General features: G+C 45.2%; 1 protein-coding gene across 2 annotated transcripts; it reads left to right on the plus strand.

The window, feature by feature from the left end:
• The first annotated feature begins 1,297 nt into the window (after positions 1-1,297).
• Positions 1,298-21,454, plus strand: CIART (circadian associated repressor of transcription). Of its 2 annotated transcripts, XM_075283188.1 has the most exons (7): positions 1,298-1,510; positions 2,404-2,572; positions 12,829-13,380; positions 13,651-13,726; positions 17,352-17,430; positions 18,828-18,966; positions 19,059-21,454. In XM_075283188.1, exons 3-7 carry the CDS (start codon positions 12,844-12,846, stop codon positions 19,590-19,592), a joined length of 1,365 nt encoding a protein of 454 aa, XP_075139289.1. In that variant the 5' UTR covers positions 1,298-1,510; positions 2,404-2,572; positions 12,829-12,843; the 3' UTR covers positions 19,593-21,454. The 2 variants fall into 2 exon arrangements, with proteins under 2 accessions (XP_075139289.1, XP_075139288.1); XM_075283187.1 differs by lacking the exon at positions 2,404-2,572.
• Positions 21,455-25,322: the final 3,868 nt, after the last annotated feature.

Raw genomic sequence — 25,322 nt, forward strand, 5'->3', positions numbered from 1 at the left:
CCCTTTACTGGTCTCCATACAGTATAATGCCCCCTTTAATGGACCCCACACAATATATTGCCCCCTTTACTGGTCTCCATACAGTATAATGCCCCACACACAATATATTGCCCCCTTTACTGGTCTCCATACAGTATAATGCCCCACACACAATATATTGCCCCCTTTACTGGTCTCCATACAGTATAATGCCCCCTACACAATATATTGCCCCTTTACTGGTCTCCATACAGTATAATGACCTCTACACAATATATTGCCCCCTTTACTGGTCTCCATACAGTATAATGCCCCCTACACAATATATTGCCCCCTTCACTGGTCTCCATACAGTATAATGCCCCCTACACAATATATTGCCCCCTTTACTAGTCTCCATACAGTATAATGCCCCCTTTAATGGACCCCACACAATATATTGCCCCCTTTACTGGTCTCCATACAGTATAATGCCCCCTACACAATATATTGCCCCCTTTACTGGTCTCCATACAGTATAATGCCCCCTACACAATATATTGCCCCCATTACTGGTCTCCATACAGTATAATGACCTATTTACTGGGCCCCAATACAGGTCCTGGCCAGAAAAGCCGCCATGTTTTTGTTGGAAGGTTTGTGCTCCAGTTTTTAGAGGATGAACATAATTGTGTTTGCTGACGCATGACTCTGAACCGCCAAGAATTTTGTGGGTAAATCATGTGCCCATCAAGTGATAATGACTGCTCCTGAAACGCGTGGCCTACTTGGGTGACCTATATGCACCTGTCTATGCCCAACAATAATCCAGACTATCTGATAATCCGGCTCCTATCAGCCCCCCAATAACTCTCAGCAATGATTCCTAAAAATAAGATTATCGATAATTTCTACAGCCATATTCCAGCACTTTCCATCTAGTCACCCCCCCCCCCCCCAGCACCAATATGGACTCGTCCACTCCCCCTCAATCTGAGCTCACAACTCTATCAATGAGCAGCTCCTCATCCAGTGTAAACTTACGACAGTACTAGGCTCCGCCCACCACATCTACCTCTCCAATCACCTTCCACGTCTCCTCCCACTCGCTCCGCCCATCACATTGCATCCACTACTGCTACCTAAGTCCACATGTAGGGGCGGTGCTTTTTGCGCTAGGTTTTAGCCAATCGGAGAAGAGCGACGCCTCTTTTTACCCGCCTACTCCGAGCGCAGCCAATCGGATCGCTGATGTGAGTGTGTTCCAGCAGAGGAGGTAGCCAATGGGAGAGCAGACACGGGCGCACAGGGGGATACACGTGATGGCATACACGTGTTTGTATGTAAGTGTTTCAGAACAGAGAAGCCGGAGAGACAGTCCGGGATCTGCAGAGACATCCGGTGATGCCGAGAGACAGCTGCTGCCTTATAGCGCACATATAGGCATTCCTGCCCGGAGGAGCTACCTGATACACAGGCAAGGCGTATAGGACAGCTGCGATCCAGACATACCCGGATACCTGGAGACCTGCACCCTAAGAGACCTCCACTGGTGAGAGACACCCCCATGTTATCATATATATGTAATAGAGACACCCCATGTTAGTGTATATCTAATAGAGACAGCCCCTGATACAAAGAGACACCCCATGTTAATGTGTATATAATAGACAGAGACGGCCCCTGATACAAAGAGACACCCCCATGTTATCATATATATGTAATAGACAGAGACATCCCGTGTTAGTGTATATCTAATAGACCGAGACGGCCCCTGATACCAAGAGACACCCCGTGTTAGTGTATATCTAATAGACAGAGACAGTCCCTGATACCAAGAGACACCCCATGTTAGTGTATATCTAATAGACAGAGACGGCCCCTGATACAAAGAGACACCCCGTGTTAGTGTATATCTAATAGACAGAGACGGCCCCTGATACAAAGAGACACCCCGTGTTAGTGTATATCTAATAGACAGAGACGGCCCCTGATACAAAGAGACACCCCGTGTTAGTATATATCTAATAGACAGAGACAGCAGCTACTGCCCAGACCCTTAGAGACAGCCTGATACAAAGAGACACCCCGTGTTAGTGTATATCTAATAGACAAAGACCGCCCCTGATGCCAAGAGACATCCAGGTAATTCTACAGACCCTCCCTGATTTCTGTGGACACCTGTAGTCTGACATCAGAGAGACATCGACTGCCCCCTCCAGTCCCCAGACCTCTACTGAGGCATTAGACCTGCTCGTAAGAGACATCTCAGAGACTGCATGCAGAGGAATCTGCCATAGATGACAGCATCTCCTCCTGAGACATTTGCCGCTGCACGGTCTTACATTTAAAGAGACAGAGACCAATCTCTTGAGATTCGCAGCTATCAGTTGTGGTCTCCTAAGAGACATCCCCTCCTTGACCGATACCATCTCCTTTATTAAGGTTCACACTCCAAAGAGACAGAGCCAGGGACACCCGAGACTGCCAGTGACTGGAAGGAGACCGTCACATGAGCTACAACCCCGGACACCACCCAAATTACTGACAGACAGAACAAAGAGCGCAGCAGACAGACTGCAGACAGGCAGCCGGGGACCCAGACAGCAGAGAGGTGAGTGCGGCGAGACCGCTGCTTAATATTAAGGAAAAATTCCATCACCCTCCAACCGGAGCGCTCCCCATAACCTGTGCTGTCTCTTTCTATTGTCTCCCTATCTCGGGGGGTCATTCTCTGTCTGGGACCGATTTAGTCGCCGATCGCTTGATAACCTATATCAGATGCAGTTTAAGAATTTCCTCCGTCACCATTGCGATTTCGCCGGTGTCGCTGCGGTCGGTCGCAAATTTGTTGTAATATTTGCCGAGATCAGAACGTTGAGTGGAAGGAGCGGCGCTCCGATCATGACGAAACCTTGGAAACCCCGCTCTGATCCCGGGTTATCCTCACACTCTGGTTTCGTCGTCACCAATTTGGCGCAAGTTTGCATTCGCTGATCTATGGTGGTGACGTGATTAACGTTGTAGTGTTAATTCCAGCAGTTTAATGGTTAAGGTACAAGAGTGTTTCGGGTGTAGCGTCCTATATGTGGTATAGGGCTAGTATTACCTGTATCTGGCTGGAAACCATCAGCAAGCAGCGGCGGGGGATGGATCTTATGTTGTGTTCTGATGCCATTCTATGGATTCTCATTCCTCTCCGTAGAGCTAGTGACGATCCCTGACACGATGTTTGGAAGGTTACAAATTTTTATTTTTAAAAAAAAATAAAAATGAAAATGTCAAAAATTCTCAAGAAAAAATTTAAAAAATTGTGTCCGATCACAGCAAAACTGCACATTAAAAGTTGCTTTCCAAGGGGGGGGGGGGGGGGGGGGTAAATATGTTTAAAGGGACACAATGGGTTAAAAGGAGAATAAAATCACCGATCCCTACCACTGGTATTTTGGTGCTTAAAGGGGTTGTCCAGGAGAACCAATTTTTTTGTTGCTTGGGAAGGGGGAAAAAAAACACTCATGTTCCCGGTGTCTCTCAGTGAGGTACGTCCAGCAGAAGCCCCTGCCGCACGTGACCGCTACAAATTTTTTCACCTTCCCCAGATATATATATATATATATATATATATATATATATATATATATATATATATATATATATATATATATATATATATACAGTCCTATGAAAAAGTTTGGGCACCCCTATTAATCTTAATCATTTTTAGTTCTAAATATTTTGGTATTTGCAACAGCCATTTCAGTTTGATATATCTAATAACTGATGGACACAGTAATATTTCAGGATTGAAATGAGGTTTATTGTACTAACAGAAAATGCGCAATATGCATTAAACCAAAATTTGACTGGTGCAAAAGTATGGGCACCTCAACAGAAAAGTGACATTAATATTTAGTAGATCCTCCTTTTGCAAAGATAACAGCCTCTAGTCGCTTCCTGTAGCTTTTAATCAGTTCCTGGATCCTGGATGAAGGTATTTTGGACAAACAATTCAAGTTCAGTTAAGTTAGATGGTCGCCGAGCATGGACAGCCCGCTTCAAATCATCCCACAGATGTTCAATGATATTCAGGTCTGGGGACTGGGATGGCCATTCCAGAACATTGTAATTGTTCCTCTGCATGAATGCCTGAGTTGATTTGGAGCAGTGTTTTGGATCATTGTCTTGCTGAAATATCCATCCCCGGCGTAACTTCAACTTCATCACTGATTCTTGAACATTATTCTCAAGAATCTGCTGATACTGAGTGGAATCCATGCGACCCTCAACTTTAACAAGATTCCCGATGCCGGCATTGGCCACACAGCCCCAAAGCATGATGGAACCTCCACCAAATTTTACAGTGGGTAGCATGTGTTTTTCTTGGAATGCTGTTTCTTTTTGGACGCCATGCATAACGCCTTTTTTTATAACCAAACAACTCAATTTTTGTTTCCAAAATGAAGCTGCCTTGTCCAAATGTGCTTTTTCATACCTCAGGCGACTCTGTTTGTGGCGTACGTGCAGAAACGGCTTCTTTCTCATCACTCTCCCATACAGCTTCTTCTTGTGCAAAGTGCGCTGTATAGTTGACCGATGCACAGTGACACCATCTGCAGCAAGATGATGCTGCAGCTCTTTGGAGGTGGTCTGTGGATTGTCCTTGACTGTTCTCACCATTCTTCTTCTCTGCCTTTCTGATATTTTTCTTGGCCTGCCACTTCTGGGCTTAACAAGAACTGTCCCTGTGGTCTTCCATTTCCTTACTATGTTCCTCACAGTGGAAACTGACAGGTTAAATCTCTGAGACAACGTTTTGTATCCTTCCCCTGAACAACTATGTTGAACAATCTTTGTTTTCAGATCATTTGAGAGTTGTTTTGAGTAGCCCATGATGCCACTCTTCAGAGGAGATTCAAATAGTAGAACAACTTGCAATTGGCCACCTTAAATACCTTTTCTCATGATTGGATACATCTGGCTATGAAGTTCAAAGCTCACTGAGGTTACAAAACCAATTTTGTGCTTCAGTAAGTCAGTAAAAAGTAGTTAGGGGAATTCAAATCAATAAAATGATAAGGGTGCCCATACTCTTGCATCGGTCAAATTTTGGTTTAATGCATATTGCATATTTTCTGTTAGTACAATAAACCTCATTTCAATCCTGAAATATTACTGTGTCCATCAGTTATTAGATATATCAAACTGAAATGGCTGTTGCAAACACCAAAATATTTAGAACTAAAAATGATTAAGAGTAATAGGGGTGCCCAAACTTTTTCATAGGACTGTATATATATATATATATATATATATATATATATATATATGTGTGTGTGTGTATGTATATGTGTTTATCCTGGACAACCCCTTAAACAGCTCTCTACTTCCTGCTCCCGTTTCAGCACACAGGAAGTGCCTGGCAATATCCGCTCAGCCAAGGCGAGGCCTGTGATTGGCTGAGCATTCTATCTCGGTGTGGGTAAGGTTACGCTCACATCATTGGACAGGGGGTGGTACAGTGTTAGGTTTAGTTCACACGTGGGGCGGATTTTGGCACCGAGAGTGGCGCGGGGAGCTGCATCACTCTCGGGTCAAAACCTGTCGGTCGCGGCTTCCCCCTCCGGAGTCGACTCAAATGAATGGGCAGACTCCGGAGGTTGCTACTGCCAGGCGGACACCGCCGCTGAATCCGCCTGAAGAAAGGGCAGCTCGCTTCTTTTTTCCGCTAGACCACCATTGTGAGGGGGGTGGATTATGACGTGGATTACGCGCCATAATCCGCCCCCTGTGTGAATGGGCCCTAAGGTCCTGCATAGCAAACCGAAGTCAAAAAGCGCTGCGGAAAAGTTTTCCTCCGCAGACTGGCTTTGTTGCCGATAAACCAATCAGAAGACTGCTTTCATTCCATAAACTGCTCTGGAGAAATGTAAGCTGTGCTCTGATTGGTTGCAACCCCTAGCTTCTTACTGTAATGAGGCCTATCCCTGCTAAAAATGACCAAATACTCTTGTTAGTTATCTGTTTCTGAGAAAGCTGGGTGATGGCCTAGCGTTATCTGCTTAGTTATACAGTGATGCGTTGCAGACTTCTAGGCGCTGAGGAAAGATGGTCTACTACGACTCCCATTTAGTTGTCACCCAGCTTTCCCAGACGGTTTGTTGAACACTTCCCATTACTGAAGTGCTGGGCGTTGTAGATGGAGAACAGCAGGTTGGAGACCATTGTGGCCATGTTTGAAGATGGAGCTTCATCTCGTATCTCTTCCTAAAGGTTTTGCAGCAGCTGGAGTTAGAGACGTTCACCAGTGTGAAGAGACGTCTTAAAGGGGTTGTTCCGTTATTCCACCAGCCAGGGGATAGGCGTCGAGTCGCTTGGGGCTTGATCTCCAGGTGCCCCAGCAATCAGGAATTTGGGGGACCAAAAGTCACACTAAAGCCTCCTCCAGTGCACTTATATGACCGGCGCTCCGTTCACTTTTATGGGGCTGCCAAGACGGTAATCTCTGACTCAGCCCCATAGAAGTGAGTGGAGCGCCGGTTACACATGCACCCTGGTTCTCCATTCACAAGGACGCGTTAGGGTCCATTCACACGGAGGAAATTGGCGCTGATTCGGGCACGATAACTGGCGTAAGAGTCAGCGCTGAAAAGAAGACTCCCATTGACTTGATTGGGTTCCGTTTTTCGTGCGGAACCCATTGAAGTCAATGGGAGGCTTTTATTTCAGCGCTGATTCTTACACCAGTTATCATGTCAGAATCAGCGCCACTTTCCTCCGTGTGAATGGACCCTTAAGGGGGCACTTTTGGTCCACTGTCTTCCTAGTCACTGGGGGACCTGGCGATTGGACGTCTATTCCCTATCCTGTGGGTAAGGGGTAAGTGTCCATAATGGCACAACTCCTTTAAGAAGCACACAACATTACACACTCCATCGATGTTTGTGGAGAGATCATAAAAATTGGGCCCCATCCCCCCTTCCTCCATGGAGTGGAGACGCAGATTGAGCATGTGTGTTGCCGCTCTGTTCATTCTTTATTTCGGCACTGTTCTCCATCTCCGGCAGTGCTATATCACTGAATGGAGCATCTACGCATGTGTGACTAGTCATGCAGGGGTACAAGAGACCCCCGTTCTCATGATCAGGCTCCTGGCGGACAGACCCCCACTCTAGTAGTTATACTCTTTCATTGGAAAAGCTATTACAATATCCCTTTAATAACTGATATTAAAGGGCTTTTCCAGGTGCCATATACAGATACAAGCTTAGGATATCTGATCAGTGGGGGTCCAATCCCCAGGACCCCACAGTCCAGATGCACAGGCCTGTTCCTTCATTACATGGTCTGTTTGCAGCTCAGTCCCATTCTTGTGAATGGGACTGAGGTGCAATACCAAGCACAACCACTATATGATGTGTGGCACTATGTTTGGTGTTCATTGTAGTGTCTGCAACACTGACCTGAACACTGTCGTGTTGTCAGACAACTCATTGGTAGAGGTAGTACTCTTATCCTAAGGATAAATCATCAGTTTTACAATCCTGAAAAACCCCTTTAAACTTCTAGATCTCGCCACAAAGAGGTTCTGCAGCAACTGGACTATGTATCCCCCAAATCTTTGTATTAAGTCTATAGGCGGGAATGTATCCTAAAGATTCAATAATCTTCTTTAAGTTCCATGAAGATGTGAACACCCCAAAGGTCCCTTTCATTTTAGTTCAATGGTAATTCTTCCTGAAACAGCGCCACCCCTGTCCACTGGTTGTGTGTGGTATTGCACCTCATCCCTTTTCACATTGCTGGACTGTTGCACTCCTTTCGGAAGAAAGCCGCCTTGATGCCGCGACACGTTCAATTTCCGTCCGCAAGCCTCGGCGTCTATTTGTTTGGAAGTCGTCAACTCCATTTCCTTTTCGTACGTCAGGAGGGCGGTCGTGCGGCCGCCTCTAAGAGGATTTAGGATCAGCCCTGGAACGACTGTAGAGATTTCTGCGGCTGTTATACTGAGCTGTCTAGTGAACACGTGGAGCCTGATCCTCGGCCGGGTTAAGCGGACACCTCTGTGAGGACCACATGCCTTTGTTTGTCATCTTGTTCTGCTTGATCTTTTAGTTGTTGTGCAGATAGGCGGCCATTTTTTACCTTAGAGGAGGTGTCGCCCTTGGCCATTCTGTGCCAGGTAGGAATCTCGTCCACCACCCATCCATTTATATAGGATGTACGCAAAAGGTTCTGTAACTATCCCACCAAGTATCTAAGTCCAAAGTCCGGTGGGGTGGAGAACCCCTTTAAAAGAGACGGCGGCGATTAGTGTTTGCTATAGGCAACACCCGATCGCTGTTATCTCTACATATACAGCCGCATGGCGGCGCCGGAAACCACGCCAGATTTTGACGCAAATGTGACTAATTAGATTAGTAGATTTCCGTAACCTCCTATGATTTGTGGTGTCGGTCTTCTACGCCTCCCCCCCCCATATCTGGCATCGCAACGCACAGTCCGTAATCTCTCATGTTCTGATTTCCCTAAAAAGTACAACACCGTAGGATAAACTTTACAGGACGCCATGTTCCCAAAACGGTAACCGCAGAACGTGCAGGAGACACAAGGACCACACGCGCCTCGCAGATGTGATTTCTGGCTGGAGTCAAACCCAGGATCTTGCGGCTGCAAAGCGACAGCGCTTTCCCCTTGAGTCACTAAAATGACAGAGTACGGAGAGCGAAGTCAGCGGTGATCGGCAAGGTGGAATGTGCCCCGAGCACGTGCTCCAGGGAATGGAAAATTCACTACTTTGTCATCTCCTTAAAGGGGAGTTCCACTAAAAACCTGGTGCCTATTGTAAAAAAAATCTGCTTGAGAGAATCTTTAATCACTTAGTCACTCGATGGTGTAAAGACAGTCCCCATAATACAATTCAATAGTGTCATCCATTTTATTGTGAGGTAACTTTTTTCTGACTATGACTCTACCCAAAAGTGGTCCCATGTCTGACCATGAACAGAGCCTCGCCTCGGCTGTTTTTCCCCCCTGGTAGTGGTTTCGAGAGTAGAGTCCCCCTCCTCACTTATGTGTTGTTTTTCCGGGGTTGCCCAATGTGTTGCTCAGTGCGCCTCGTGAGGGGCGAGGGTTACGTCACCAGACGCAGGAGGTGAATGGCACTGGGTTAATGATGAACTAATGTCCTGACTCTTTTGTGAGGCAAACACTGTACTGGAGCGGCCGGGTGACCGAGTGAATGTCTGCGGGGGGGAGGGACGTAATTGGGCGGACTGCGCTCCGATTAGGCTTTCTTTGTTATTTACTATAATGAGCCTTGGCCTGCGCAACTCCGGCCTAGTCTGAATTATGTTGGATAACCAATTATTATGTCTGTTTTGCGTAAACATAATCTTCTTAAAGGGGCTCTAGCAGCAAAATTATGCCGTATGAGCCCCACATATGCCTGAATAGCCTGTAAAAAGGCTACTCGGGCACCGCTAATCGTATTTTAAAAGCCCCTCCCCCTTTAAACTAAGACGGTAAAAACATATATGCAAATTATACTTACCGTGCACGGTGGGCGGTTCGTGCACTGGTGATCGTCATCTTCGGTCCCGCCTTCCTCTGGTGTCTTCTTCCAGCGATGTCTTCCTTCCACGCCTTATTCTTCTTCTTTTCACCGGCAGGTTGTGTTTAAATCCCGCGCGTGCGCAGTAGCGCTCCCTCCCTACTGCGCACGCTCCGGCGCCATTTTTGTTGTAGTTCTATGGGGAACTGAGCATGACTACACGAGCGTACTGCGCATGTGCAAACTGCCATTGACAAAAATGTTGTGCTACTGCGCATGCACGGGATTTAAACACAACCCACCAGTGAAAAGAAGGCGGCATGGAAGGAGGACGTCGCTGGAAGAAGGCGGGACCGAAGATGACGACCATCAGTGCACGAACCGCAATACCATTAGCGGTGCCTGAATAGCCTCTCCTGTATACCGCGTCTCCTAACTGTGGCCACTAGCAGTACAAAAAAACTTTTTTTTGGCTACTGCAACATGTGACCCCAGCCATATGGATGCGCGGTAATAGTTCCTCTATAAAGCCAACGCTCTGACTTGTGCCATACGTAGGGCCTCTTCCACCCACTCTAGATATTTGGCTTTTTTTCTCAGACCCTGCCTCAGGGGCACCAGGTATGTCACGTGCGGACCTAAGGGCGCCAATACTCAATTTTGGCAGGACTTGCCTTCTGTCTTGTGTTTATGGGGGTGTCCACACTTTCCCTCCATAATGATGAAGAAAAGAATAATCGGACATATTAAATTTTTCATTCCGGATTCTTTTGTTCTCGGAGGTGTCTGACGGGCAACCTCTACCCTTTACATCCAGCTTGACCAAACTGAGCACGAGTAGGGGGGTAGCGAGTGTGGGGCCAGCCTTAGGATTTTGTTTTGAGATTGCACCACAATTTCTTTGTTGGGAGGGTAAGAGGTGTGCCAGTTTTACCAAGGGGTGATCCCACTATAGGTTCTGTTGACATTTCGGCCATGTTGGTGGTGGTCCAAGAGAAGAGTCCCTTCTTTTTGTCCAGGGTGGAGGGGGTTCAGTGAGTTGGAACGTGTTGGCCCTCTCAGTACTTTATTGGGGTTGGTGATCCAAACTGACATCTTATGTTATATCAGAAGTTGCTCTTAAAGGAGTTGTCCACTGAGGACAACTATTGTCCATATGGGCCATTAAGGTGATGGACATCACGGTGGTTTTTGTTCTTCAGGCCTTGGTGCGTGGGAATATTATTTGGTCACCCGTTGACATCAGCCCTGATTCCTGGAATCCTGCTCGCCTCTAGAGAAAGGAGCATGGTCATACAATTCCTTTAAGAAGGACACGCCTGTTGGTATACAGTGGGTGACAACTAGGAGTGATATACCCACATTCTCCCAACTACAGATTCGTCACCGGATGATGTGGGTGAATCCATTGGCTTTTCGTTACAGCTGAGAACCCCTTTATACTTGGTGACATTTGCGATACAGGCGGAGCTGTGACAACTTCTTCTTGGTGGTTGTCACCGTTGAAAAACAATATACCTGTAGTGTTAGGTGTGAGTAAAAAATTAAAGTGCCATGTCAACCAGAGAAAATAATGCAGCGTTGAGGTAGACCTGTGTTTTTGTGGAGTTACCCTTTAAGTATCTGGGGTGGAGTTCCCCTTTATGTAACTTTATATGCTTTTTTTTTTTTCCTCTGCATTCGTCTCACCCGTTGTATACATAAGCCTTTGTTTTTGTGCATGTCAGCTTGGTGTGGCCGTTTTTTGTTTTCTCTGCTTGTCTTGGAAGACGCTCAGGGCACAACATGTGCCAATTTGATAATATATCTGTTTCCCTCTGTGCACATGTCAGCGCAGACCGCGCCAGGCCGGTTGCAAAATCTCACCAGGTGTCCCATGCTTACTTGTCTGCTGACTGGAGTAGGATTGCTTGCGGGTAATGAATACCCCTCCCCTTTCCCTGCATGCCGTCATACTTCTGCTCCACACTGCCCCCTGTGGCTGGGAATTGGAAAATGCTACCGAATATTCCATCTCTCTCACTCTCCGCACTGTAATTGCGGTTGCATAACACCGCCACGTGTTGGAGAGCTGTACATTGCTGCGGTACGGTGTCATGATGGATGACTGGAGCGACACATGTTCCGGCACCGGGCAATGTCCTTTGGTTCAGAGGTTGCGAAACGAATCTTCAACTGATGATGGCTAATGGTGAGAGAATGACGGACTGCAAAAACTGACAAGGACTTTAATCAACCTGGGTCAAGTGTTAGACTTAAAGGGGAGTTCGATATCGTGTTGCAGCGCTTAGGGATATCTTCAGGTTGTAGACTTTAAGGGAACTCCATGTTGTTTCACTGCCGCTAGGGATATCTTCAAGTTTTAGACTTAAAGGGGTGCTCCATATTGTCTTGCTTGCCAATGGAGACATCTTACCGTTTCTTGAGGTTGTCTTCTCGGGGCGATGAAATTAGTACTAGGTCCTCATATGAGATGAATGTTCCTGGGGGGGGCGGGGGGGTGTATTCGATAGTAGATGTTAGGCAAAAAAAAGTATCGGGCTAAGAACCTTGGAAAAAGATGGCTACCGGCCTTAGCCAAATGCTATGTCATGTGGATGGTCAACCTTACAGAATCTATCACTAGATGTTGGCGCCATCTTTTTAGCAGATCACTCCCAAATCCAGGGGGGTGGAGAGAAACTGAGTTGATCACCTCAATCGGGATCTTTCACTTCTTTACGAGAAAAAGCTGGTTAGGTGATCCTTCACTATCTTGATGCCAATTGAGCCAAGATGCTGTAGGAACCAATGAGAAGTTCTTACAAGGTGGAGTAGTTATGGTCTCCACTGACTTCTTTCAGACTTTGAAGGTTACCAGGTATGGCAAAGGAGGCGCCAACATGACATCCCTTCCAACCCAAAACCAATGGGCTGTCGCATCTGGACCACACAACTCCTATTCAGTCTTGGTTGGGTTGGTGGCATGCGAGGTCTTCTATCTTAGGACTACATAGGTGGTGGTCATGGAGCTGAGACTACTTTAGGTCCAAAGTGGTGGGATTTATTGAGAGTTGGGAACCTGTGAATTTGGGTTGGGGGTCACAGATTCTGTATGACCTGTGTTGAGACCTTCTGACATCTTGGAAGGTCTTATTAATAAAAGCCTGTTCTTTGGCAAGTGAGAAAGTCCCGGCCCAACCAATAACTTGCATATCTGGCAGACCTCCCGGTGATGGGCGTGGTAACACCCGGCACCTGCACAGATAACCATCAGGTTGTGTTGACATGTCATCGGCTTTGTACAGATCTGAGAATATTCTCGTTGTCTCCCCTTCCAGGCAGTTGATTCATACATGGAAGATACAGAGTCCTCCGACTTCTTGTCTTCTTGCGACTCCCTTTGTTCTGCAAGCAATTCCACCACCACCGACCAAGAAGGACGCAAATATGCCGACTTTGACGTCTTCCTCACCGACTCCATGGAAGGAAGCAGCAACAAGACGGAAGAGGATTTCGTGAACTCTAGCATGATCCCAAACTCTCGACTGACCAGCGCGGACCACCCGGTCTTAATACGTCTGGAGAATGAGTACCAAGCCAGAAGGAGCTATTGGCACCGCCATACAGGACAGCATCTCCTGTACCAGAGAGAGGTGGAAGGGAGGACTCCTTGTATTGATCAGAACAATCTGACTAATGGGGGGTCAGGCCTTCACAAAAAGCAGGACAAGCAACTGAAGAATTATGTATTACAAGAGGAGCAAAAGTTGGAAGCCCCTCAAGGACTCAAAAGGCAAAGGAAACCCGAGACCGAGGTGACTTCAAATTGGTGGAGGGACCAGGAGTCGAGCTTGCAAGTGTCTGAAGGAGACCGGATCTTTGCTCAGAAGGTACATTAAGTTTTACTTGTCCTTATTTACCGTTTTTTTTTTAGTGGGGCTGGTTTTCCTTATGAAATCCAGCTGGTGTGCTCAAAGCACCCTGGGTAAAAATATGTAAATTAGCTCTCCTCCAGGAGGATCAAACTTGGCTATCTTTGGGTATCTGCCATGCAAGTTTCATGTTTTGCCCCTAGCTGCTTTGGTTATGACCATGAAGATGGAGCCAATATATATCCCTCCACCTGAAACCAAATTTTTTATGTATTTATCTTTTTTCAGTGTCGAGAACTTCAAGGTTTTATAAAGCCACTGACCGATCTTCTGAATGGCCTGAAACGGGGGAGATATGACAGAGGTGAATAACCCGAAAGTCTTATTTTAATGCAATATTATAGTAGTTATATTCTTGTACATAGGAGTAGTATTATAGTAGTTATATTCTTGTATATAGGGAGCAGTATTATAGTAGTTATATTCTTGTACATAGGAGTAGTATTATAGTAGTTATATTCTTGTACATAGGAGTAGTATTATAGTAGTTATATTCTTGTACATAGGAGTAGTATTATAGTAGTTATATTCTTGTATATAGGGAGCAGTATTATAGTAGTTATATTCTTGTACATAGGAGTAGTATTATAGTAGTTATATTCTTGTACATAGGAGTAGTATTATAGTAGTTATATTCTTGTACATAGGAGTAGTATTATAGTAGTTATATTCTTGTATATAGGGAGCAGTATTATAGTAGTTATATTCTTGTACATAGGAGTAGTATTATAGTAGTTATATTCTTGTATATAGGGAGCAGTATTATAGTAGTTATATTCTTGTACATAGGAGTAGTATTATAGTAGTTATATTCTTGTACATAGGAGTAGTATTATAGTAGTTATATTCTTGTACATAGGAGTAGTATTATAGTAGTTATATTCTTGTACATAGGAGCAGTATTATAGTAGGTATATTCTTGTACATAGGAGGTAGTATTATAGTAGTTATATTCTTGTACATAGGAGGTAGTATTATAGCAGTTATATTCTTGTACATAGGAGCAGTATTATAGTAGTTATATTCTTGTACATAGGAGGTAGTATTATAGTAGGTATATTCTTGTACATAGGAGGTAGTATTATAGTAGTTATATTCTTGTACATAGGAGGTAGTATTATAGCAGTTATATTCTTGTACATAGGAGCAGTATTATAGTAGTTATATTCTTGTACATAGGAGGTAGTATTATAGTAGGTATATTCTTGTACATAGGAGGTAGTATTATAGTAGTTATATTCTTGTATATAGGAGCAGTATTATAGTAGTTATATTCTTGTACATAGGAGTAGTATTATAGTAGTTATATTCTTGTACATAGGAGGTAGTATTATAGTAGTTATATTCTTGTACATAGGAGCAGTATTATAGTAGGTATATTCTTGTACATAGGAGGTAGTATTATAGTAGTTATATTCTTGTACATAGGAGGTAGTATTATAGTAGGTATATTCTTGTACATAGGAGTAGTATTATAGTAGTTATATTCTTGTATATAGGAGCAGTATTATAGTAGGTATATTCTTGTACATAGGAGCAGTATTATAGTAGTTATATTCTTGTACATAGGAGGTAGTATTATAGTAGTTATATTCTTGTACATAGGAGTAGTATTATAGTAGTTATATTCTTGTACATAGGAGCAGTATTATAGTAGTTATATTCTTGTACATAGGAGGTAGTATTATAGCAGTTATATTCTTGTACATAGGAGTAGTATTATAGTAGTTATATTCTTGTACATAGGAGCAGTAGTATAGTAGTTATATTCTTGTACATAGGAGGTAGTATTATAGTAGTTATATCCTTGTACATAGGAGCAGTATTATAGTAGTTATATTCTTGTACATAGGAGCAGTATTATAGTAGGTATATTCTTGTACATAGGAGGTAGTATTATAGTAGTTGTATCTTTCTCTATGGGGGTCACTACTTGTTTTCTTCTGTTGTACCACATGTTTACTGTTTCATTTTTCTCCATATTGGCTGATATTGGAGTTCCCCTTAAAGGGTATGTCATGCCTGTCCCCACTATTAGGGGATGATTCCCTTGGAATAATGTTTTCTGCCCCGTATACCTGCACATACAGTGACTTGCAGGATTATCCAGGTGTCAGAGTTGCGGCTGGTTTCTGGCTGATAATTCTGCTGTACTTTGCATTGTAAGTAGGTTACGTAATAGGAGGGAGCGATATTCGGCACATGTCACTGCTGGCAGCTGGATACACACTGTAATCTTGCTATTTCTTAAAGTGCACCTCCCGAGTCTCAGCACAAATCTCTCCTTTATACCTGTCCTGCTAGTTTCCAGTGTATGAGTCTGGAATCGTAGCTTAGAAGATTGTCTAGACTGGATGCAATTGTAACAGACCCTCAGCAAGGTCTGGGTGATTAGGACTAAAATTAAGATCTCATTTTTTCCAAGAGAAGGGACTGAAATTGGGACTAGGTGGCTAATGGTCATCTTTGGGGATGTGGATAGATTAACAAGGCAGTTCCCTTAAAGCCATTATGGCTTCTGAGAGGGGTTCCCAGCCTAGACAGAGGAGCCTGCGAGCTTGAGCCTTGGTTGGGAAGGGGTTAAGCCGCCATCCGTGGGTGGCATTGGCGGTATGTATAGTCTATCACGCCTTTGATTCCTCACCCAGGGACCCCAGCCGTGCAGTGATTTATATCATTGAACCTAGCACACAAGCCTCATATAGGAGGCATCGATTGGAGCGCAGCTCCGGGGGTTGTGCGAGGCATTTCTGTACAGAGGAATGACTCAGCATCAGGATCAAAATGAAAAGCGAGCAGAAAAACGGAACAGCAGGTGGATTTCTAAAGGAACAAATGTGCGCCGTTCATTAAAGCGTCCCACCGGACCACGAGCGGCGGCACAAAGCTATAGAAAGTGTCCTGTGGAGTTATGAATATGCATGGCCGAGGCCTGCTACAGATTGGGGAGGTAGGGTATTCTGTGCAAGGTTACAGCAGCACAGAGTGCTTCAGGAAAGGGATGTGCTGAAAGCGTGAGTGGCAAGGTATAAAGAATAGGGCTGTGTGAGGTTACAGCAGCACAGAGTGCTTCAGGAGAGGACTGTGATGAGTTAGTGGGTGGCAGGGTATGGAGAATATGACTGCGTGAGGTTGTGTCTTAATACAAGCAAGTTACAGCAGCACAGAGTGCTTCAGGAGAGGGAAGGGATATCCTGACTGGGGGGGAAATAAGCAGCACAGAGTATTTCGGGAGACCAGCACAATAGTGTTAATGTTATTCAGGACAGGACTGCATTTGATGGCATGATGTGAAGAAAGCAATGGAGTCAGGTCCTAGTAAATGAACGATACGTCTCCCTGCAGCGCAGAGTATTTCAGGATAGTGGGCTTCTGCTATGAGGAAGTCACTTGTACGTCTCCATTAATATTCTCCAGTATTTGCCTATTCCTGGGGTCACACGTGTAGAGGACATGACATATCCGCTTAGTCATTACGGTTCTAATAGTCCGGGGCCCCAGAGACTCCCGTCTGATATCTGACCCATTTCTTCTACAAATCCTGTAAACGGCCTCAGTTTTCGGTGGATAAAGGTCACATTGTTCAGACTGAAGTATCTGGGGAGAAGCGTGTACCCTGCTGCAGGGTCCGCACCCAGAGGGGACAAAGTGATAGTAAATTAAAGGAGCACTCCGATAAGACTCCTACATGAACATCGTGCATTCGGAGCTGCATGCAGAGTTCTGCCCAGTTCCAGTTATCTTGCTGGTCATCAAGTGATCTATTACTAACCCCCCTCCCCCACATTGGTAGTTACCAGTTGTCTTTAGCTCTCCCACAGGTGACCCATGTCAGTGTCTGCCCATTGGTTATGTGATGATGAGAGCGTGGACGTGCTCTGTGAGACTCTGCAGGCCCGGTCACTAATCTGTACTCCTTGTTTTCATAGGACTGAGCAGTTTCCAGCAGAGCGTCGCCATGGATCGGATACAGAGAATTGTGGGCGTTCTTCAGAAGCCGGAGATGGGGTGAGCGGCGGTGTCCTGTGTGGTCACCTGAGATTATGTACCCTGTGAACTCCTCCATATACGTGTCCAGATCACCTACCACCCATCGTATAGTCTCCACCATCTCCTCACTACTGCACGGCATATATTCACTGCTCCCCATTATATACTCATCACCACCTCCTCACTGCTGCCCATTATATATTCATTGCTCCCCATTATATACTCGCCACCATCTCCTCACTACTGCACAGCATATATTCATTGCTCCCCATTATATACTCATCACCATCTCCTCACTACTGCGCAGCATATATTCATTGCTCCCCATTATATACTCATCACCATCTCCTCACTACTGCGCAGCATATATTCATTGCTCCCCATTATATACTCATCACCATCTCCTCACTACTGCACAGCATATATTCATTGCTCCCCATTATATACTCATCACCATCTCCTCACTACTGCACAGCATATATTCACTGCTCCCCATTATATACTCACCACCATCTCCTCACTGCTGCCCATTATATATTCATTGCTCCCCATTATATACTCTCCACCATCTCCTCACTACTGCACGGCATATATTCACTGCTCCCCATTATATATTCATTACCACCTCCTCACTGCTGCCCATTATATATTCACTGCTCCCCATTATATACTCACCACCATCTCCTCACTGCTGCCCATTATATATTCATTGCTCCCCATTATATACTCACCACCACCTCCTCACTGCTGCCCGTCATATATTCATTGCTCCCTATTATATATTCATTACCACCTCCTCACTGCTGCCCATTATATATTCACTGCTCCTCATTGTATACTCATCACCATCACATTAATACTCCCATTATACACTCACTATCTCCTCACTGCTCCCCGTCATATATTCATTGCTCCCCATTTATATACTCGCCATCACCTCCTCACTACTCCCCATTATATACTGATCACCACCTCATCAATACTCCCCATTATATAGTCACTATCTCCACACTGCTTCCTGTCATATATTCATTGCTCCCCATTATATACTAATCACCATCTCCTCACTGCTGCCCATTATATATTCACTGCTCCCCATTATATACTCATCAATACTCCCCAATATATACTCAATACCAGTCCTAACTACTCTCCATTATGTATTCATTGCTCCCCGTTATATACGTACCATCCTCTTCACTGCTCCCCATTGTATACTGATCACCACCTCATCAATACTCCCCATTATATAGTCACGATCTCCTCACTGCTCCCCGTCATATATTCATTGCTCCCCATTTATATACTCCCCATTGTATACCTCTCACTGTCTACGTCCCCCGCACATTGTCCCTTCCTCTCTGTATTACACCCACCATCGGTCCCCCACTAACGTTCATGTTGTTCCTCTTTAGGGAGCGGTACCTGGGCACTCTGCTGCAGGTAGAGATGATGTTGAAGGTTTGGTTCCCTGAAGTCGCCAGCTCCTTGTCCTCCTTTTCATCATCATCCTCAGACTATGATATGGAAGAACCCCGATATAAAATGGCCAAGGTAATGACCATTACTAGTACTTGTATCTTCTGCCTGTCCTTAGGAAGTCCATAAAGTAATCAAGATGTTCTCATTTTTTTTCCCCCATGCAGCAACCAGATGTCTCCTCTACAGAGATGCAAGGTAGCATCGCGAGGCCAACGTCAAGCAACCAGTCAGTGACTAGTCCACCCGACCACCCATCCCAGGCTCCACTACACTCTGATTGTGCCTGTTGCAAAGAACGGGCTCAGGTTTTGGCCCAGTGGCCCAATATGAACTTGACATGGATGCATACAGCTCCCATCTGTAATCCACCCCTCAGCCAGGTGGACCTGCATCATCTCAACCAAGCCCTCGGCCAAGACTTGTTTGGACCCAATGCCCCCAGTTGCGGCATCATCTTCTTTGTGCAGAACAATCAGCCGTCCTCACCATCTCATCCTATTACTGTAGGGGCAGAAAAACCCATTGCTCCCCTTACCTGCACCCAAGAGGACCCAGAGGAACTTCCGCTCCGCAGCCAAAGCACCCCGGCCAGCACCTACCATGGTGACGTACAAAGTCTGGAGGCCTCCAAGCCCTATTCCCATTCTCTGCCCCTTCTACCAACATTCACTCATAGATCCGCAGGAGAAAACACTTAGACCTGACCTTACGGGGTCACCCAGTCTACAAGAACGCTCTGCACCCGTATGATCCAGTGCGGATCTAAGAAATGACCCCACGCTTCAAGATGGAGGGGGCCGTTTCAAGGAAAACAAAAAAGTTGAATGTCTTGTGTTTTCTGTTTCTTATTTTTGAGGACATGACTCCACCAAGTTTGAGATTTTTTTTTTTTACCTGAGACCTGCGGAAAAGAGGACGGCGTCTTACGTCTGACTAATAGCAATATTTCAGTACCCTTATGGGGGTCCAAAACTTTCACAAAAGTCACCCCAGCAGCAAGCGAGATAAGACTATAGTTCCACCATGGCTGTCTCCTTGCAAGCCTTAAGGGGTTGAGGGGCATGGTAAAAAAAAGTTGTCCCCCTGTCCTGGCAGCTGCCTAGGGGGCGCTTTTCCTTCACGTGCAGATACCCTGGGGTGTAAACAGTAGTCCATATGGGACATTGGGCAGTTGCCAGAAGTGCAGCTTACATTGACCACTGTGGGGGTATCTGCTCCCCTTATTGTCTACCCTGGGGGTTTACACATCACTGACTCGTGTGGTCGCCGCAAATGGACGCTCATTTTTTCTTCATGTGTGACCAAATTATCTATACACTCCCTTAGCATCAAATAAGAGGTCTGGCCCTTTAAGGCATTGGCAACCGGACACACACAATTGGGGCAACTTTATTCAAACAGTCCTTGTTGCCCATATCAACCAATCAGAGGCTCGCTTTCATTACTAGAACTGATGTGGTAAGATACAAGCTGATCTGTGATTGGTTGCTTTGGTTTCGGTTTTGGTTTTCATAAACCTGCCCCGATATTCTATAGCAAGGGTTGTTGACTAGGAGACTGCAAGCGCAACGATTTAAAGGGATCTTACATGAACTATGTTAGAAAAATCCGATTAATGCCTCAGTCTGAGGAGGGGGTGGCGTGATGTGACCGCCTTCAAGTAACTGACCCCCTCTCTGTCGCACAGTGCCAATCAGCGGGACAATATGGTCGCTAGGGATCTCTAGCCTAGGATGAATATTGTCAACCGGCGCCGAATCCTGTGCTCCGATTTAAGATGGCCGACGAGCTCTTGAGGTTTTGCCGTAGCGGCAAGGTAGCTGGCTTTATTGCACAACTATTTATTTTTGGTCGTGTTTTGCTTTCTATGCGGCAATTTTGGCAAGTACCTCTATGCACTAAGCAGGTCTATGCAGTTTTACAACTATATAGGAGATAAAAGCCCGTTTTATCTCGGCTGGTATTGTGTGCTGCTTCTCATATGGATCTATTAGAGTTTAGGAGGGATCACAGCAGCACAGAGTATTTTAAAAGAGGAGTGTGCGGGTTTTGTGGCCCCGTGACCTGTGATTTTTAGAGTGGCAGGATCAGAGAAGGAGAATGGAAACGAGTAGGAGGTTACAGATAGAAGAAGGGTCTCACAGCAGCACAGAGTATTTTAGGAGGAGAGTATGCTGGTCTGGTGGGAGGCAGCGACCTGAAATGACGATAGTGAGAACAGGGCTGCAAGAATGGAGACAAGTAGGAGATCACAGATGAGGAGGAGTAGAGCCTCACAGCAGCACAGAGCATTTTAGAAGATGTGTGCTGGACTTGAGGAGAACAGAGACAAATAAGAGAGTATGGCTTTACAGCAGCACAGAGTATTTTGGAAGAGGAGTGTGCTGGTTTTGTAATGAGGACAGGTCTGCAGAATAGGAGGAGAAGGTCACACGGCGTGGGGCCTCACAGCAGCACAGAGTATTGTGGGCGGCAGTGACTTCTCCACTTAGTGAGGACAAGACTGAGATCATGTTCTTTTGTTTTAATATTATTTTGTAAAATTAAAATAAATTTTGTAAGTAAAATGATTTTCGGTCTTCACGTCTTATTTCTGCTCATGTCCCCTCGACAATCCTCCGTACTGACACATTGTACCAAACTATCAGCATAATGGGCATGCTGTGTGCAATAGTCACAAAGTCCCAGTAAGACAGGATGTAAGTAAGAATATTCCGATTTACTGACAGCAAGCAGAGATCTTATACAGAAGCATATCATAAGGTTGCGATCCTGCATATATCCATACGATCTGATGGCGGATTACAGGCAGGGCCGTCTCTACGTGCTCAGTAAAGGTTACATGCCTGTAAACAGGGCGCCGGGTGCCAAGTTCCTGCAACGCAGCTTGGCACGACCTGTGGAACAGCCTGTCGCTCCACGTGCTGAAGTCAGAACATAAGGTAGTGACCGCGGGTGGAACTGAGGCGTGGCGACCGTGCCTCGCGGCTCTACCTTCCTATTCCATGTGAGCCGACTCTGAAGAACACTATTAACCCCAGGGCTTCCATGTCTAATAAAGACAGAACAATGGGGGGGAGGGTTGGGTAAATACGGAGGGAAGAAAGATAAACAATCCAGGCTTAGATCCGGTAATCCGCCGCCATGATCGCCATTGGTCGCTAGGAGGAACCTGATCTCTGTTGTGAAATGTGCCGTTTGGTAAATTCGAGTATTCCCTATAATATTACAATTCTGTCCAATCTTTCCTTAGATTTATGTGCTGTGGTTCCTCTGATATTCCTCCTGGAAATGTAGAAGTCACTTTCTGGTTGAGGAGATGTCCTTTGACAAAGGAATAGTTGCACCCAGTTGTCAATTAGAGATGGGCGAACCTCCCAAAATTCACTTATTTTGGGGTCAAACAAGTACAGATAGAACTGGAAATGACATTATTGTATTGTGGGTGTGATGTTGTTATAAGTATGTTCTGTGTGTTCTGTTCTGCTTACTTATTCTGCTTTGTCTGCCTAGCAACAGTGAGGTAGTAATGGAGGAGGAGCTGAGCTTAGGAGGAGGAGTTGTTAGACAGGGAGCCATGATGGAGCATGGAATAAAGTGTTCTGATCTACAAGAGTAACCATCTCATAGTGGACTTATTCCAGAAGACCTGCATCCTCACTACAACACTACAATTGGCGACGAGGATTAAGAATAATCAGCTAAAGGTATTTCACTGCTACAGAAAACTGTGTACAAGACTGCAATCCTAGCACCAGCCATGGCCTGCTTACCCTCCTTTGCTGTATTTGATGTGCACCAGCCCCAAGCAAACTTAGCAGCCTGCTGGAATAAATGGCTGAAACGCTTTGAGATATTCCTGCAAGCAATGAACATTACTGATAATGCAAGAAAGAAAGCCATGTTATTACACTATGCAGGGGAGCAAGTCTATGATATCTTCACAACTCTGCCCAATACAGGGGAGGACAGTGACTATGATCTAAGCAAAGCAGCACTAACTAAGCATTTCTCTCCAGACATAAATGCAGCTTTTGAAATTTTCAAGTTTAGACAGTCAAAACAGTCAGCAACAGAAACCATTGATGAATATCATGTCCGCTTAAGACAACTTGCAGCTTACTGTGAATTTGCAGATATAGACAAGGAAATTCTGATGCAAATCATACAAGGTTGTGTGTCCTCTAAGTTAAGGAGACAAGCACTCAGAGATCCCACCATGACTTTAGCAAAGCTACTGGACGTTGCACGTATTCATGATGCAGCAGAGAATCAAGCTAAACTTATAGAGAACACAGACTGTATACTAGAGCAGCCATCTTCTGTAGCAAAGCTCACTCAGAAGCCACATGTGCCTCACACACAGGCTGCAGCCTGCTACAACTGTGGAGGTCCTTATCCGATATATCAGAAACCATGCCCAGCAAAGGGAGTAACATGTCATAACTGTGGGAAACAAAATCACTTTGCAAAAGTCTGCAGATCAAAATCACAATCTTCTCTCTCTGCTAAACAAGCCTTGCCACAGAAAGTTCAGGCAGTGCAGTCAGTGTCCCCTGCGGATGAGCCCAGTAGCACCTACTTATTCTCAGTGACTGAGGGGTCTCGCAATGTGCATGCAATGTCTAATCCCAAACAAGTCATCTTAATACATGGCAATCCGGTGGAGACACTGGTAGATACAGGGGCGTCTGTCAATGTTATTAGTCATGCCACTTATAGCCAGCTAAAGAACAAACCTGCTTTGCAATGTACTAACCTGAAGATATATCATTATGGTTCAGCTACTGCATTACCCCTATGTGGCAAATTTCAGGCATACTAACGGCTGACGGGAAATCCATCACGGACACTTTCTATGTAGTGGAGTGTTCTGCAGACACTCTTCTTAGCTGCAGTAGTGCGGTATCTCTGGGCCTAGTGAAACTGGCAAACAGCGTAACACACTCTTCTGTCCAAAATGTTATGCAGAAATATCCTCAACTCTTTCAAGGCCTAGGAAAGCTGAAAGACTTTCAAGTGAAATTACACATTGACCAGTCAGTCCAGCCGTCAGTTCAACCTCACAGGCGCATCCCATTCCATGTCCGCAAGCTAGTGGAGAAAGAGCTACAAGACCTTGAGACAGATGATGTTATTGAACGTGTGGAGGGCCCAACTCCCTGGGTCTCACCAATTGTTGTTGCGCCTAAACCTAAGCAGCCTGGTAAAATCAGGTTATGTGTGGATATGCGACATGCCAATCGAGCCATTCAAAGAGAAAGGCACATTACGCCTACCATTGATGATATTCTCACAGATCTAAATGGTGCAAAAGTATTCTCAAAAATTGATCTAAAATCTGGTTATCATCAGCTTGAATTGCATCCAGACTCCAGATATATCACAACTTTTAGCACTCATGTCGGTCTAAGAAGGTTCAAGAGGCTGAATTTTGGCATTTCATCGGCTGCAGAAATCTTTCAGAATGTTATCAGGCAGGTTCTTTCAGGAATACCTGGAGTCCTCAATGTTAGTGATGACATCCTTATCTTTGGCACAACCCAAGAGGAACATGACAATCACCTAGAACAAGTCTTTCAGAGACTGCAAACCTGCAATTTAACTGTTAATCCATCAAAATACGAGTTCAACAAGACGTCATTGAATTTTTTTGGCTACATTTTTTCTGAAAATGGTGTTTCTGCAGACCCTGAGAAAGTAGCAGCCATAACCTCTGCTAGCCAGCCACAAAATGTCTCAGATGTTCGAAGTTTTCTTGGTCTGGTCACATACTGTGGACGATTTATACCTGATCTGGCTACTGTTTCTGAACCCCTACGACAACTCACTAAAAAGGATACTCCTTGGTCATGGACAGTTGAACATCAATCAGCATTTGATACACTTAAGTCCAGTCTTTCTAGTGACACAGTCATGGCCTATTTTGACCCACTAAAGTCTACTGAGCTCATTGTGGATGCCAGTCCTGTAGGCCTTGGTGCAATTTTAACTCAGGTGTCCAAAACTGGCAGTATCTCCACAGTCTCCTATGCGAGCAAGGCTTTAACAGAAACGGAACAGCGCTATTCTCAAACTGAGAGGGAAGCTCTCGCAGTTGTATGGGGATGCCTTCATTTTCATCTTTACCTCTTTGGTTGTCCATTCACAGTGGTCAGTGATCATAAACCACTCATTCCAATCTTCAATAAACATTCATCAAAGCCACCCCCACGACTTGAATGCTGGCTACTCCGCCTGCAGAACTATCGCTTTCACTTGAGATATGAGGCAGGAGCTGGGAACCCTGCAGACTATTTTTCAAGACACCCTTTACCACAGTCTACCAAAGATGACTTACCTGCCACTGTCTTAGCTGAGGAGCATGTAAATTTCATTGTTACACACTCTGTGCCAAGAGCAATGACCCTCGAAGAAATTAAACATGC

This window comes from Leptodactylus fuscus, chromosome 7 (assembly GCF_031893055.1).
Source record: "Leptodactylus fuscus isolate aLepFus1 chromosome 7, aLepFus1.hap2, whole genome shotgun sequence".
In the NCBI taxonomy this organism is placed as follows: domain Eukaryota; kingdom Metazoa; phylum Chordata; class Amphibia; order Anura; family Leptodactylidae; genus Leptodactylus; species Leptodactylus fuscus.

Excerpts from the sequence above, each read along its gene's own strand:
- CIART (XM_075283188.1), top strand. The coding sequence starts at position 12,844 with ATGGAAGATACAGAGTCCTCCGACTTCTTGTCTTCTTGCGACTCCCTT. Across the intron at positions 17,431-18,827 it reads CTTCAGAAGCCGGAGATGGG|GGAGCGGTACCTGGGCACTC; the intron begins GTGAGCGGCGGT and ends GTTCCTCTTTAG. Across the intron at positions 18,967-19,058 it reads CCCGATATAAAATGGCCAAG|CAACCAGATGTCTCCTCTAC; the intron begins GTAATGACCATT and ends TCCCCCATGCAG.